We start from the raw sequence: 14972 nt of genomic DNA on the forward strand, positions 1-14972 counted from the left end.
TTATTATGGCCGTTCTGAAAAAAATTCCTGTCTTTTTCTCCCCAAAATAATTTTATCTGTTTTTTTATAATAATAGCACATTTGTCATATTCATATCACAACTGGAAAACCTAAAGAGCCTTCTACATAACTGCTAGGTAAGAAACCTGGGCTTAAGTCTCAGCTCTGTGACTTCCAAGCATATCTTAGAATATCTCCTACCAAGCCCGTATCTCCTACCAAACCCACAATAACACACACTGGATCTCATTTGGCTCATCTGTGAAATAAATAGGGTTAGATTAAATAGTCCTCAAGTCCCTTTCAGTTTATGATCCATAAACTGATATTTAAAGGCATTTTGTACAGCATAGTATAAAATATACTCCACTATTATAAAACAAACTCTAGGATTATAAAATAGACTCTATTACATGTTTACCTGGTGATCATTAAATTTCTCAAGCCCATGCCCTTATAAGAATATTCAAACTTCAGAATCAAAATAAAGGACAAACTACAGAATTGTTTTATTTCTGTCATTGTGTAAAACCAATTTTATTTAGTTGACATGCTACTAAAGTGTGGAATTACCTAGTAAATAGGTTCTGCTACCAATTCTAATGTGAGGAGGAATCCCCACACCAACAAGCAGTTCTTAGGATACCAGTTAAGTGTCTTAAAATTCAACTGAATTATGACTCTATCTACCTGGAGATAGCCTTGGATTCCATAGGTTATGGGCTCAGTCCTGTAAGACTCCCCTCCCCTCCACTCAACTCCAGATACCAGTCATAAGTCCAGGTTATCACCTGTGCTTCTGGTGGACTAGCTACAAATTTGACCTTCCAGCAACGTCCTCCTTGAACTTCAGATGCTAGTAGCAAGTTTAGGTTGTTACCTGTACTTCTTATTAACTGGCTATAAATCACAGATTCCCACAATCCCTTCCTTCCTTGGGTTCACTTAATTTGCTGGAGAGGCCCACAGAACTCAAACATTTTACTTACCAGATCACCAGTTGATTAAAAAAAAGGATATATCTCAGGAACAGCCAGGTGGAAGAGATGCATAGGGCAAGGGATGTGAGAAGGAGAACGGAGCTTCCATGTCCTCTCAGGTGTGCCACTCTCACCAAATCTCCAAGTATTCACCAACCCCGAAGTGCTCTGAACTTCATCTTTTTGGGATTTTATGGAGGCTTTGTTATATAGGAATGATTGATGAAATCATTGGCCATTAGTGATTGAATTCAGTCTCTAGCCTCTCTCCTCCCCAGAGGTCAGGGGATAGGACTGGAAGTTCCAACTCTAGTCATCTGGTTGGCTGCCCTGGCAACTAGCCCCCCTCCTTAGGTGCTTTCCAAAAGTCATCTCATTAACATAACAAAAGATAATTATATGCTCTCATCGCTTAGGAAACTCCAAGGATTTTAGGAGCTCTGTGCCAGAAACAAGACAAAGACCAAATATATATTCTTTATTATAAATCGTGACATCACACCTACATATTAATTGAATAAGCTTAGGCAATTTTTATTGAAAAAAAGCTTACTAAGTACAAGGCACTGTTAAAAACATTAGTTAACTGGGAATGGGGAGAGGGATAAAGAAATGAATTCAAATGAATTCTACCTTCAAAGAATCAATTGTCTAATGAAGGAGGCATACAGATAAAGATGAAGGAATTACTATAATTATAAGCATAAGAAGCGTTGATTGCTACCACTTACTATGAACTGGGACCTAGGCCAGAACTTAACATTAGAAATGCTACTTTACATACACAAACTTGAATGTTTACAACAATATTCCAAGGTAGTTATTATTTTTCCTGTTTCTGAGTATATACTATCCACTATATTTTATTGGGTATATTTTGAGGCTTAGAAACATTTCTGGAGGAAGGCTTGTCTAAAGGGAATGATTTAAAGGGAATGATTATTTCTAAATGGAGGTGTCACTTAGAACGGTGACTGTCAAGGTAGCCTTGGAGCTGAATCTTCTTTCAAAAGAGGAGCAGACTTTCCATTGATCTTGTGGGTAGAGAAGGCATTTTAGGCACAGAGAAAAGATTGACCAAAATTCCAGAGGCAAAGAAGTAGAGGTCATATTCAGGGAATTCTGGTGGGTTTAATATGGTTGCACAGAAAAGCAGGGAGTGAACAAAGAGAAAGATACAGCTTTTGAGTTTGAGAGGGCAGGGTATTAGAAGAGGGTATTACCCAGGGAAAAAAGTAAATGGAAAATCTAGCCATTCTAAACTTTTTCAAAGTTGACAGCTAAAACAGCTTGCATAACAGCACATAGACCTACCCACCTGCTTAGTTTCTAATGCAATTTACTGAAAACTTGTGTCTTCCTACGCATTTCTTTATAACGAATTTGACCTATACCAGATAGCAGTCTTACAGCAGCTATAGTCAACATGAAAAGCTCTTTTTGCATGATAATTTTCTATTCTCTTTCTGGTCTACTGAGTTCCTAAGCAAAATTTTTCTTACTCTTTTGTTCACTCTTACAGGCTTGCAAAAGTTGTGCTCATCTCACTGTGGGCTGGAGAAGAGTGTGTGGGCTGCCAAAGGCAAACATAATAAAGGTAAGCTATGAGGGTAGATTTTCAGGTGCTCCCACAAGCTTTGCTCTTCAGTACAATGGAGTCGCAACTCCATTCTGTGGGAAGTGAAAATTTAACACTAATTTGCGTATCACATTCATGTTATTAATTATCAATGTGACACTTTAGCTTATTATGCAGTTTGCAAAGCACATTCATATCTGTAATTTAGTTTTATCCCAAGCTTCTAGTGAATTGCATTTACTTAAAAATGTCTTTTGCAAAATCTTACATACAAAAACCTTTGTACCGTTTGTTCTTAAGAAATGTGTTCATGTGGGGTGCCTGGGTGGCTCAGTCAGTTAAGCGTCAGTCTCTTGGTTTCAGCTCAGGTCATGATCTCATGGGTGTTGAGATCAAGCCCCACGTCCTGCTCTGCACTCAGCAGGGGGCCTGCTTGAAGATTCTCTCCCTCTGCTCTTTCCCACCCCCCCTTCAAATAAGTAAATAAATCTTTGAAAAAAAAAATGTTCACATTATAAAATAGTAGCTTTGTAAGTATTAATAAATTAATTAGCTAAAGGTCACTGCCAAACCATTTGATATTCACTTACTTACAACTTTTAATGTAAGATATTTAATATAGGTTATATAGAATCTATATTATATATAATTTATATATATATATATATATAGGCAGTCCCTGACTTATGATGGTTTAACTTACAGTTTTTCTGCTTCATGATTGTGCAGAAATGATAAGCATTCAGGAGAAACTATACTTTGAATTTTGATCTTTTCTGGGCTAGTGATATGTGTACCATACTTTTTTTTATTTACTTATTTTTTTTAATTTAAATTCAGTTAATTAACATATAATGTATCATTGGTTTCAGAGTAGAGGTCAATGATTCATTGGTCTTATATAATACCCAACGCTCATTACATGTATACCGTACCCTTATGATTCTCTGGGCAGTGTCAGCCACAGCTCCCAGCCAGACAGCCAAACAATCATGAGGGCAAAGAACCGATATACTTAGAATCATCCTGTACCATACAACCATTCTGTTTTTCCCTTTCAGTAGAGTATTCAGTAAATTACATGAGATCACCAAAACTTTATTATAAAATAGGCTTTGTGTTAGATGACTTTGCCCAACTGTAAGTGTTCTGAGCACATTTAAAATAAACTAGGCTAAGCTATGATGTTCTATAGGTTAGGTGTACCATGCTGTACATCAGGTCCCCAGGAACCTCCATTCTATTTTCACAGGGGCTATGCCCGTTTATATTCCCACCAACAGTTAACAAGGGTTCCTCTTCCTCCACAACCTTGCCAACACTTATTATTTCTTGACTTTTTTGATAATAGCCATTCCAACAAGTATGAGGTGCTCTCTTTCAACTTGCATTTCCCTAATGATTAGTGATGTTGAGCATCTTTTCATGTACTTCACCATTTGTATGTCTTCTTTAGAAAATGTCTATTCAAGTCCTTTATCCAGTTTTTAATCAAATTTTTTTTGCTATTGAGTTGTAGGAGTTCCTTATATATTTTGAATATTAACTCCTTATAGATCGTTTGCAAATATTTTCTTCCATTCTGTAGGTTTCCTTTTTTTGCTGATTGTTTCTTGGCTGTTGAGAAGCTTTTTAGTTTAATTTAGTCCTACTTATTTAATTTTACTATTGTTGCTGGCACTATTTGTGATTTTTTTTTTTTGTCATATCCAAATGTTTGTTGTCAAGGAGCATCTTCCCTGTGTTTTCTTCTAGTAGTTTTATTCTTGTGAGTCTTCCATTTACATCTCTAATCCAGTTTGAGTTAATTTTTGTGAGTGGTATAAGAAAAGGGTCTAATTTCCCTAGTCTAGATGTGGTTATCCTGTTTTCCCAATGCTGTATTGGTATTATTAATATATCCTGTGAACTTCATTGCCATGACTCCACCTTTGAAAAATGTTCTGCTTCCTTCTATCAAAGTCGGATTTCTGCGACTATAACTAAAAACCAATCTGTTACCTTACGATGCCTCTCAGAAATCAGTAGGCCAGATTTTTTCTGGTATAAAGTTTGCCAATCTTTCTGTAGTATTTAACATCATTCACTATTTTGCCTCTAAGTAGCTTTCTTGTATTAAGTATTATACACAGGAAATTATCAGAAGTTTTTTCATACCCAGAAGAAGGTGGAATGAAAATTGGCAAGGATAAATGATGAGTCAATGAAGAATCACATGACTAAAAACAGGCTTTTGGATAACATTAAATGACAATTAGAATATTAGCAGGAACTGGTATTTATCAAGTTATTCTACGTGCTGAGGACTGTGTTAAACTGTGTGGATTGACTCCTCAGCAACACTATGAGGCCAGGGTTCCTATCAAATACAGATTTGATGAATGAGGATCAGATATGTGAAGTAACTTGTCTGTGGTCTAGCCACTTCTTCCCTAGTAAGGGCTTGAACCAGGACTTGAATCAGATCTGTCTCCTAAAAAGACAGAGGTCTTGACCATTTACAGACATTGGTGCAATCCTAAAAATTAGTGACACACAAAATTTCCAACTGTGGAAATCAGAACTAGAAGTGTTGTTAGAAAAGGAACATTGTTAGTTTGTCTTCAGACCTGTGTATGAGATAGTATTTTTACATGATAAGCACTAAAGTCCTATGTGTAGATAAATAAATGACTAAAGAGGAGAAGGATAATTTACTAGGCAACTCTAAGTGGATTTTTTTTTTTAAAAATCCACAATTCCAAGTTCTTATTTTTATCACAAGTGAGTAATTTGTCATACTTAGATTCACCTGTAATATTAAATGGTGTGTCCTTTCTGTCCTGGTATATGCAAATTTCATAGACTTTCCATTTCTTTTTAAAATTTTATTTATTTATTTGAGGGAGAAAGCAAGCACACGAGAGGGGGGAGGGCAGAGGGAGAAGGAGAAGCAGACTGCCTGCTAAGCAGGGAGCCCGACATGGGGCTCTATCCCAGGACCCCGAGACGAGACCATGGCCTGACCCAAAGGCAAACACTTAACCACTTGAGCCACCCAGGGCCCCAGAGTTTCCATTTCTAATCAAGAAATTGACATCCTGGGGCTAACCTGTTTCCTTGTTAGCAAGGCCTAGGCCTCCAAGGCCTACCCACTCCAGAGCCAGGTGAGCACAAACCAGACCTATCAGGGAAGACCTCTTGCCTCCTTTCTGAAACCCCATGGAAACAATCCTCTGTACATTGTACCCATTTTTGTATATTCCTTAGTGTCAAGTCAGGGTATTCACTAGTTTGTTTTTTCTTGGGAGTAAGAGGCAAGTTTTGTCGCATTTAGCTTGTTTTGTTTCAAACCGCATTATTAAGGTATGATTGACGTACAAAAGTTGCACTTAACGTATAAACTTGATGAATTTGGAGATAAGCATACACCCGTATATATACACATATACATCACCAGCACCAATGCTGTAAACATACCCACCACCTCCAAAATGATCTTCCTCTCCCCTTATTTTTTTTCTTTTGTGGCAAGGGAATGGTGGTGACCAGGGGCTGGGGGGTGGGGGGAAACAAAAAGGGTACAAAGGGTCAAAAGGGTACAAAACTTCAGTTATGCAAGTTGATTAAGTTCTGGAGATACAGTTATGGTATAGTTAACAGCACTGCACTATGTACTTAAAATTTTGCGAACAAGGTAGGTTTTATGTTGCATTTGTTTGTTTGCATCAAGAGACTATTGCAATTCCATTGTTCCAGTTACTCTGGCCAAACGCCTTATAGACTCCTTGATAGTTCTTACTTTCCATATAGGTTAGTTAACTCATCCTGTGTTCAAAATCTATGCATAACCCAACTGCTTCTTATCGCCTTCACTGTTACTACTCTGGTCTAAAACACTGTCACCTTCCCCCTCCCCCAAAAATTGAAATACCTTCTAACTAGTGTCCACCATAGTCTTGACTACCCCCTCCCACCCCTCACACATTCTCTTCTTGACAGAGCAGCTGTCAATAACAACAATTATTTTACAAGTTAAATCAGATAATACAACTCCTCTGCTCAAAAACCTCCAAAGGCTTTTATCTCATACAGACTTACTTAAAATGAGCTGCCATTCCCAATTACCACCCCTGATTTCAGCTCCTACTGATGATCTCATAGGGCAGAGGGCCTCCTTGTGGTTCCTCCCACCTCTGGGCTATTGTATTGTTGCAGCTTCTGTCTGGAACACTAATGCCCCAGACATGCCCATGGCTTATTGCCTCACCTCCTTCAGGACTTTGTGCAAACATCACTCCCTCAGTGGAGTGCTGAGTAGGCCTTCGATGGCCATCATACTTAAAATTGCATGCCTCTGTCCCACCCCAGGGTACTTATTTTTCTTCACAGGACTTATCTGATATACTATCTTTTGTTTTTTTCAAAGTGTACATACATTGGAGAAAAAAAGTTTCTTTTTCTGTTTCTCCAAATTTTCTGTTTTTCTAGGCACTGATCACTACCCTCAGTGCCTAGAACAGTGCTTGATTAAATGGTAGGTTCTCAAAATATTGCTGATGAAATGAACTATACAGTAATGTGTCCTTAAAAAAGTGGTATTAATAGTTTATAATTTCTCTGACGTGAATTGTAACATTAATCTGAGATCCTTAGATAGCAGTCTCTGCTTTTGTTATATGTGTTCTAAACATAATCATTAGCCAAGTCCATGACTACGGTGTATGTGTTTGTGTGTGTGTGTGTGTGTGTGTGTGTGTGTGTATACACACACATGATTCCCTAGTATAAAGCCAAGCACTAATTGCCTCCCACACTGAAGACTGATAGTCTTCCCATCTTAAAGCCAGATTAGTAATTGTGGGGAGATTCATATAATTCTTCTGGGATAAAGGTCCAGATGTTCCCCTTAATGTATTAAAAGCTTCCCTCTGAACACAGCTCTTATTCTCCTGGACATGGTAGATGATTAAATATCAAAGGAATATAGTTTACTTCCATTTTCTTAGGAAATTCTGTCTCAAATTAATTCCAAATTATTGATGGAGAATGTAATTTAATCTTCATTGTTACAAACCAGAAATTGTTGCTCCTATTTATCATTTTATTCTAAAATAACATCCTAGAAAAGTGCAATCTTAGCACCTACCCCTTCTATTCTGAAAATAAAAAGAGAAAGCTAGCACTTCTGTAAAAAAAATATATATATATATATACACACACACACACACTGGAGTGACCTTCCTTTATTAGGACATGTACTCATTCATTCATTCATCACAATATTTCAGTGGGTATCCTTTGCAACAGACACTGAGGTAGGTGCAAAAGTACATGAAGAAAATGGAAAAGAACATTAGATTCAGAATTAGAAGAACCAAATCAGACTGGGGCATATAGTAGCAGTGTGACCTTGGCAAGTAATCATATTTTTAATGAAGAAAATGAAGGTGATAATACACATTTCACAAACTTGGATTTTTGTGTGAGTACTGAAAGAATTGAGTTGTAAAATCACTTGTAAAATGCTATATAAATATAAGCTTTTTTACATAAAATAAAATATGATCATAAGGTATTTCATAATATAATGAAAAGGAAGTATGTAAGAAAGAGATTTAGAGAAAGAGAACATGACTGCAAAGGATCTCTTCTGAACATAAATCTTCAACAGGAGAAGGATATATAAATGTTAATAATAAAAAGCAACATCTGCCTGTCCATAAAGAGATAGAAATACAATTTGCGGGTCCTCAGTCGAAAGTTTAATTTCAATGCGGCAAATTCCATAAGGGCTGATCAACAGAGTAGCATTTGAGTGATGCCTTGAAATGGAAGTAACTCACTAGCAGGTCATTTTTCCCCTCTTATAAGATGGCTTAGGAGATGATTATTGCACTAATATAGCATGGCAGTCAACTACATGAGCTTTAGAGTCATGTTACTTTTTTTTTTTCAAATCTTAGTCATGCATTTCCCTAGCTGCAGGATTTTGAGTATATTCCTTAATTCCTCTGTTCCTCAATTTCCCCATTTATAAATTTGAGATAATATTACTGACCTCAGAAGTCTAGTATGAGGATTACGATAAGTGCTTAGCATACTAAGCTCCCATTCAGTGTTAGTTGCTGTTATTCTGTTTATTAGTGCTATTATTATTGTAAGTGAGGCAGCATACAAAATTCCTGTTGCCAAAAATGGATTTTCAGAAATACCGTGCAGCAATATGAGGTGACCCCTTAGTATGATAAGTGAGAATGGTAGGTTGGTGATCTTCCCTTCTTCCTTTTTGTTTTTGTCTACTTCTCTATGTTAGTGTCTCCACCTTCCAGTGGCCCTTGCTGCAAACCCACCTGGTGCTCAAAGATTTGGGCTCTTCTTTTCTTTAGAACTCCATGATTCAGGAATCAGGGAACACAAGAAATAAGTTAAGTAACTGATAAACCAATTCAAGTTACATTAGTAATAATTTAGTGAGTTTTTTCTCCATTTTTAATAAAAGGTGTTCAGTGAATATAATAAGAAGCAAAAAGTAAACACTTTATTTGGGTATTCTAATAACCTCCCAAACAAAAAAATCGTGCTTTATAAGTACAGACCCATCATCATCATCATCATCAAGCTATTTAACACTGTATAGCTATTTATAAGTCATATCCACTTATTACTGGTTTTAATCCCAATGGTTTTACAAGTTAAATAAGTGTTAACTTTTATTTTATATGTAATCTTTTTCTTTAAGATTTTATTTATTTATTTGACAGAGAGAGACACAGCCAGAGAGGGAACACAAGCAGGGGGAGTGGGAGAGGGAGAAGCAGGCTTCCTGTGGAGCAGGGAGCCCAATGTGGGGCTCGATCCCGGGACCCTGGGATAATGACCTGAGCCGAAGGCAGACGCTTAATGACTGAGCCACCCAGGCGCCCTTATATGTAATCTTTGTATCCTTTTTTATAAATTCTAGGCAGGTTTGTAAGTTTGTTATTTGAAAAAAAGAAAAAGAAAAGGAAAAAAAAAACAGCTGTGATGATCATACCTACCTGTGGTATTCAGATTATTCAGATGATGAGCAGTCCATCTAGTTAATCAATCTATAAAAATCTCTGTATTTTATATTACTTCCAATCTCATCAGTCCATAAAAATAGCCAGAGTCCACTCTTTTTCTAGTCCTCATTCTTTTCCTTCCCAAAATTTGAGTTTTTCTAGCTCTCTGTGTTTCCTCTTTGCTCCTGGCTGAAGCAAACTCTCTGAAAGAGTTTGTTGCAAGTTGCTGGAACAAGGTTCATATGAAGCTCAGAATGTCTAAAACTCTTTTAGGGCCTCGAAAGGACAAGTGGATGAGTTAGGCAGGCAGTCCACAATATCCCAAAAGGAATTGTAAATGGAACTAAATCTCAACTTCAGGAAATGTGTGATAAGTTGGAGAATTAGAGAGGAGGCACTGACTTTTCAGTTCCACTTGACCTTTGACAAGTGATAACCAAGTTTCAGTTTTAATAGATCCGATCCCCCAATTTTTCCAAGTTACAAATCCAAATATTTATATAAATATCTCAATTTAGAATGTTGGCAATGCCTTCAAATCCTTAAAAAAATTCTAGGTAAGCCTAATAAAAGGACCCCAAAGCTGGATTTGTCTCTTGTTAATAAACCCGAAATCTCTGCTCTATAAGCTTCAGAATTTTGAGAAGGGACAAGATAAACAAAACTTAGCCCTGTTAATACTGCCTGTCCTTCATCAAGTGGCTGATGAGTTACACCAATATTTTGTCTCTCTATGCTGTTTACTAAAGGCCTATCATCTCTACTAGGGGCAGGGGTGAGAACAGAAAGGGTGAATAGAGAATAAAATTATCTCCTGCTACTAACAAATGAGGGATGAGGGACCTATGGTTCAAGTATTTATTCTAGATGGGGTCACCGTAGTTTCTGGTTTGCCAGAGACAGTCCTTATTTATAGCTGTTATTCATCCAATGTAATCATTAGTAAAGATTCCTTTCATACCAGTTGGGGAAATAAATTTTGTGGTGGCATTAGTACTGGTTACAAGTGTCATAGCTATTGACAGACCAAAATCGCATGGATGCAGGGACACAAGTCAATAATTGCTAAGTGCTCTCTGAGATAAAACCATTATAGTGTCCAGACTCAAAGCCAGATTAGCTGACTCTAAATTCAGAACTCTTTCCATAATCCAGACTGTTTTCTACATTAAGTATCAGAGACCTATCTTATAGACACCAGAACTAAGGCTAAGAGAAACAAAATATACTCGGGCACAGATTTTAGGAAGTAACAGAGCATAGATTTTAACTGAGATCTTCTGAGGTCAAGGCTGCATACTTTCCCAACCATCTCCCTGTTTGGAAACCAAATCCCAAGCATTATGCTAAGCATAAGTCATTACGCTAAAGGTACAATTTGGTGATGTATCTGTTAAGAGAAATAGAAACCTGAGAAGACTAATCATTAGGGACATGACTAACTGGCACAAAAGAATCAGAACAATTCATGATTCTATATAATTAAGTGCTAAATTATTTGGTAAAGATGAACAAGTTCAGAAGAGACTTCATGTGGGCTGGTATATTCAAGGAAGAGGTGGCGCATCAACTGGGCCTGGGAAAACTTGGATGATGAACAGCAGATGGAGAGCATTCCCCAAAGAGGAAATAAAGAGAAGTATTTTGGGCTGTTTTTGTGAGGCAGATCAAGGAATATATTCTGACCCAAACAGAGTTTGTCCTAGGAAGTCCAGAGAAATCTGGTAGATAAATTAGTTTGGGCCAGATGATGAGAATGTCCTTAATGTTTAATTTTGTTTTACCCATACATATACGTAACTTTACATAAATGCATACATGTGGTTATTCACATGCTTTTGAATGTATAGTTGTTTTTCTTTTTCCCTTTTTTGGTTTCCTTCTCTCCTTCTCTTCTTCCATCCAGTTGTATTAACCTACTTACCCATATTAACAGCCCAGTACGTTGCTTTCTATATATTTTCTCCCTGTCCAACTAATCAGATAGATGCCCTAGTAGGAGAAACCATAATTTACCATATTGCTGGGTATGAGCTTTGTTCCAGTGTTTTGCTACCAAGACCAATGATGCAATAAGCACCCTGACATGTGGGTCATTATTTATGGCTGCTTTGTTTGAATGGGATAGACTTCTAAGAGATGGATTATTGGTTAAAATAGGCTGTAACGCTTCACAATTCCAAAGCAATATATGAAAGAATGCTTTTCCCAACATTCCCTATAAAAATAGATAGCATAGCTCCTTTCCATTTTTGCTAATGTGAAGAGCTTAAAAATATACCTTACTATTTTAACTTATATAGTTCCCTGACTACCAGAGAAAATTTTTTTCATTTTAATTTTTTTTAGATTATAATCTTACAATGTGGTCTGTAAATACTCTGCCTTATTTTTTTTTCTGTTTTGCTTTACTCTTCCTTCTTTTTGTTCTTTTTATTAATGAGGGTTCAATCAGCAAAGCAGAATGAGATATACTTTAAGTATTATGGAATAGGGATTTATTATAGGAATGAGAATTTACTCAATTATTGGAGTTTTTGGAGAAGAGTCCAAAAAGGGATGTTGAAGAATCAGAGAAAAGCCACTAACCAGCTCTCCTGAAGCACTTGGTATGACAAAGGAATCAGGGTTTGTCAGGGAATCTGGAGTGGGACCATGATGGAGCGTTGGTGGAGCCCCCTCTGGAAAGACTATAGCTTCTACACCTGCTGGTGGCATGGCATTTCCATAGAGAAAAAAAAAAAGAACTGGACATGGTCCTGGGAAAAACTGGGGCTAGCTAGACTCTGTCTGCACCTGTGTCATTTTCTCATTGCTTGAAAACACAGTGACCTTCAGAGTGCAGTGGCTACTGCTTTCCTTTAAGTTTACTAGTCTTGCACAAATGTCTTTTTGATCAGCTTTAACCTGGAACCGTATTGGGAAGGCAATTCTGGAGAACATAGTTGTAGTTCAGTGAAGTTGACACAAAAGGGACATAACAAAGCACATGATCGATTTTTGTGAATGTCAGCAAAGTACAAAGATAATGTATGATGACCTTATAAACTTCTGTTAAATGAAGTTCATTGATTGTAGTAAGTCAGTCTAGATCTTTATTTGTTATTTGGTCCATTATACTGTTTAAATTTTTTGAGAAGTATATATTGTCTTCCATTACAATTGCAATTTTGTTGATTCTATCATCTAATTATTTTGCTTTTGTATTAAAGGTTGTACAGTTTGGTGTGTAAAATATATGACTTATACGTTATTTACAAATTATACCTTTATCTTTAGGTAATGTGTCTCTTTAACATTTTAGTCCTTCTAATGTGAAATTCCATCATGACTGATATCAATATTGCTAGACTTGCTTACTTATTTGCATTTACCTGGAATCACTATGACCACCCTTTATTACTTTGCATTAAATATTTATTTCTCATAGAGTACTTATCTTGACTTTAATCAAGTTTAAGTCACTGTCTTTTGTGGTGAAAAAGGAGTGCTTATATTTGGAATATTGGCCGATAACTTGATTTCCATTCCATTTTGCTTTAAACCTATAATTTATGTTGATTGTTGAGTCCACATTTTCCTTTTCCTTATTTTTCCTGGTTTGATCAAGGTGTAATACATTTCATTTGTTTTCCCCGTGGCCAACTCATCATTCTTTCCCTTTTCATTAAATATTACTTTTTATTTTCCTTGTTCTCATAATCAAATCAGTTAAACCAAATTATTTGTCTATTAACATATATGCTTCTCATTTGCCTTTTGTTGATCCCCTCCCCAATAAAAGATGATCTTAAGACTATTTTCACCTTCTACTTTTCCTTTCTAATTCTCCCCTCCTTAGACTTCTGTAACATTCTTACTTCCAGAACTCCCAAATACCTGGATTTATTGAAATTAATAATTAGAATTTATTTTATAGTGTTTTCTTTTCAATAGCCTTTTACAATTCTTATATTAAGTATTCCTGGAGAATGTATTATTGTCCATTTGAATTTAATTAAGTAAATAAAGATTTGATACTATTAAATTTTATTTTTCTCTTTGAGGTCTTTTTTCTAAGTCAACATTTTTTTTTTAAGTAGAACCCATAAGTGTTTAATCAAACAGACTATGTAAGTTATATATTCCTCAAATTATTGCAAATCCTCAGATTTCTTCCTAGACTTGAGAATAATTATATCTTGTGTAGAGGTATGTGATTCTGGGATGAAGTCATTTATATCATCAACCTGAAGAAGCTATTCTAGCTTCTAGCATTGCAGATTAAAAAGTGTGATCAGTCTCTTTTTGGTTTTCCTAAGTCAATATTTTACTGATTCCTTGGTGACAAAACCTAATTTGAAGACTGGAAAATATAGTCACTAGAGTTAACATGCAAACTTTCCTGCAAGGGACTGTAAGAAAATTCTTGGTTTTATTGTATAAAATGTGATGCTATAGTTTTTTTGTTTGTTTGTTTGTTTTAAATGTTTAACCACTGTTTTACCATAAAACACCACAAATGTGGAATACTTAGAACTTCAAATATTTAGGGATTATATAACCATTTGCTATCTATTCTTAAAGAAATTATAAAAATGCACTGTTCTTCTGGTATAAAGCTTGCAAAGCCTAAAAATATATATCCTGGCTGAATTTGGCACATAGATTCCAGTATATATTTGTTAAATGTACTGAAAAAATATGTAGCTTTCTCTTATTATTTGTAGAAATTATAAGAAGGGAGGAAGAGGAACTTTATTTGATATAAAGTATGAGTTACTGTAAATTCTTCACAGTAACATTATGTGATCATCTACTCAGCGATGCTAACATAAACTATTTAGATCTACTGTAATGAATACAAGGGCTATAACTGACACATTGATTATTGATACATAAATGTTTTCAAATTGCCAATATTTATTTTTTAAGTAAATTCAAAGGTGTCGCATTAAATAATTAATTCAATAATCTTTTCATCCTATAGCTTTTATTTTGGCAAACTGTCTCTTCATCATATCAGTGTTTAATTTCAGACCCTACTCAAGTTCATATTGCCACAAAGTTTATATTTGTAGGTTTTCTGTACCATTTCCACTATTTTCCTTCAGAGTCAAAAGAGGAATAATCCTGGTCAAACCAGCCATAAGGATTGTATTTCTGAAGTCAGAGCAGAAATTCTCTTTCAACTGACAAGAAACCTAGAATATGAGGGGCAGAAGAGAAGTTAGGAAGCATCTAATCCATCAGCCTCCTTACAGATAGGACACCTCGCACAAAGAAGGCAGAGTGGTTTGCACACTGCTAGACAGCATGCCACTTTATGCACCGGGATCAGTATATAAGCTCTAGACTCCCAAAGTAATGTCATTCCTTCCACATTTCTCTGCTAAGTTAAAGAGGAGG

The 14972-nt window shown here is 36.0% G+C and overlaps 1 protein-coding gene across 1 annotated transcript in view; it reads left to right on the top strand.

Annotated features, from left to right (window-relative positions):
• The window catches only part of ANO3 (anoctamin 3), a 437993-nt gene that overhangs the window by 135210 nt on the left and 287811 nt on the right, over nucleotides 1-14972 (top strand). The window contains 1 exon segment of the mRNA XM_035722983.1: nucleotides 2503-2577. Coding sequence (XP_035578876.1) covers nucleotides 2503-2577 — 75 coding nt within the window.

Source organism: Zalophus californianus, chromosome 11, assembly GCF_009762305.2.
Source record: "Zalophus californianus isolate mZalCal1 chromosome 11, mZalCal1.pri.v2, whole genome shotgun sequence".
In the NCBI taxonomy this organism is placed as follows: domain Eukaryota; kingdom Metazoa; phylum Chordata; class Mammalia; order Carnivora; family Otariidae; genus Zalophus; species Zalophus californianus.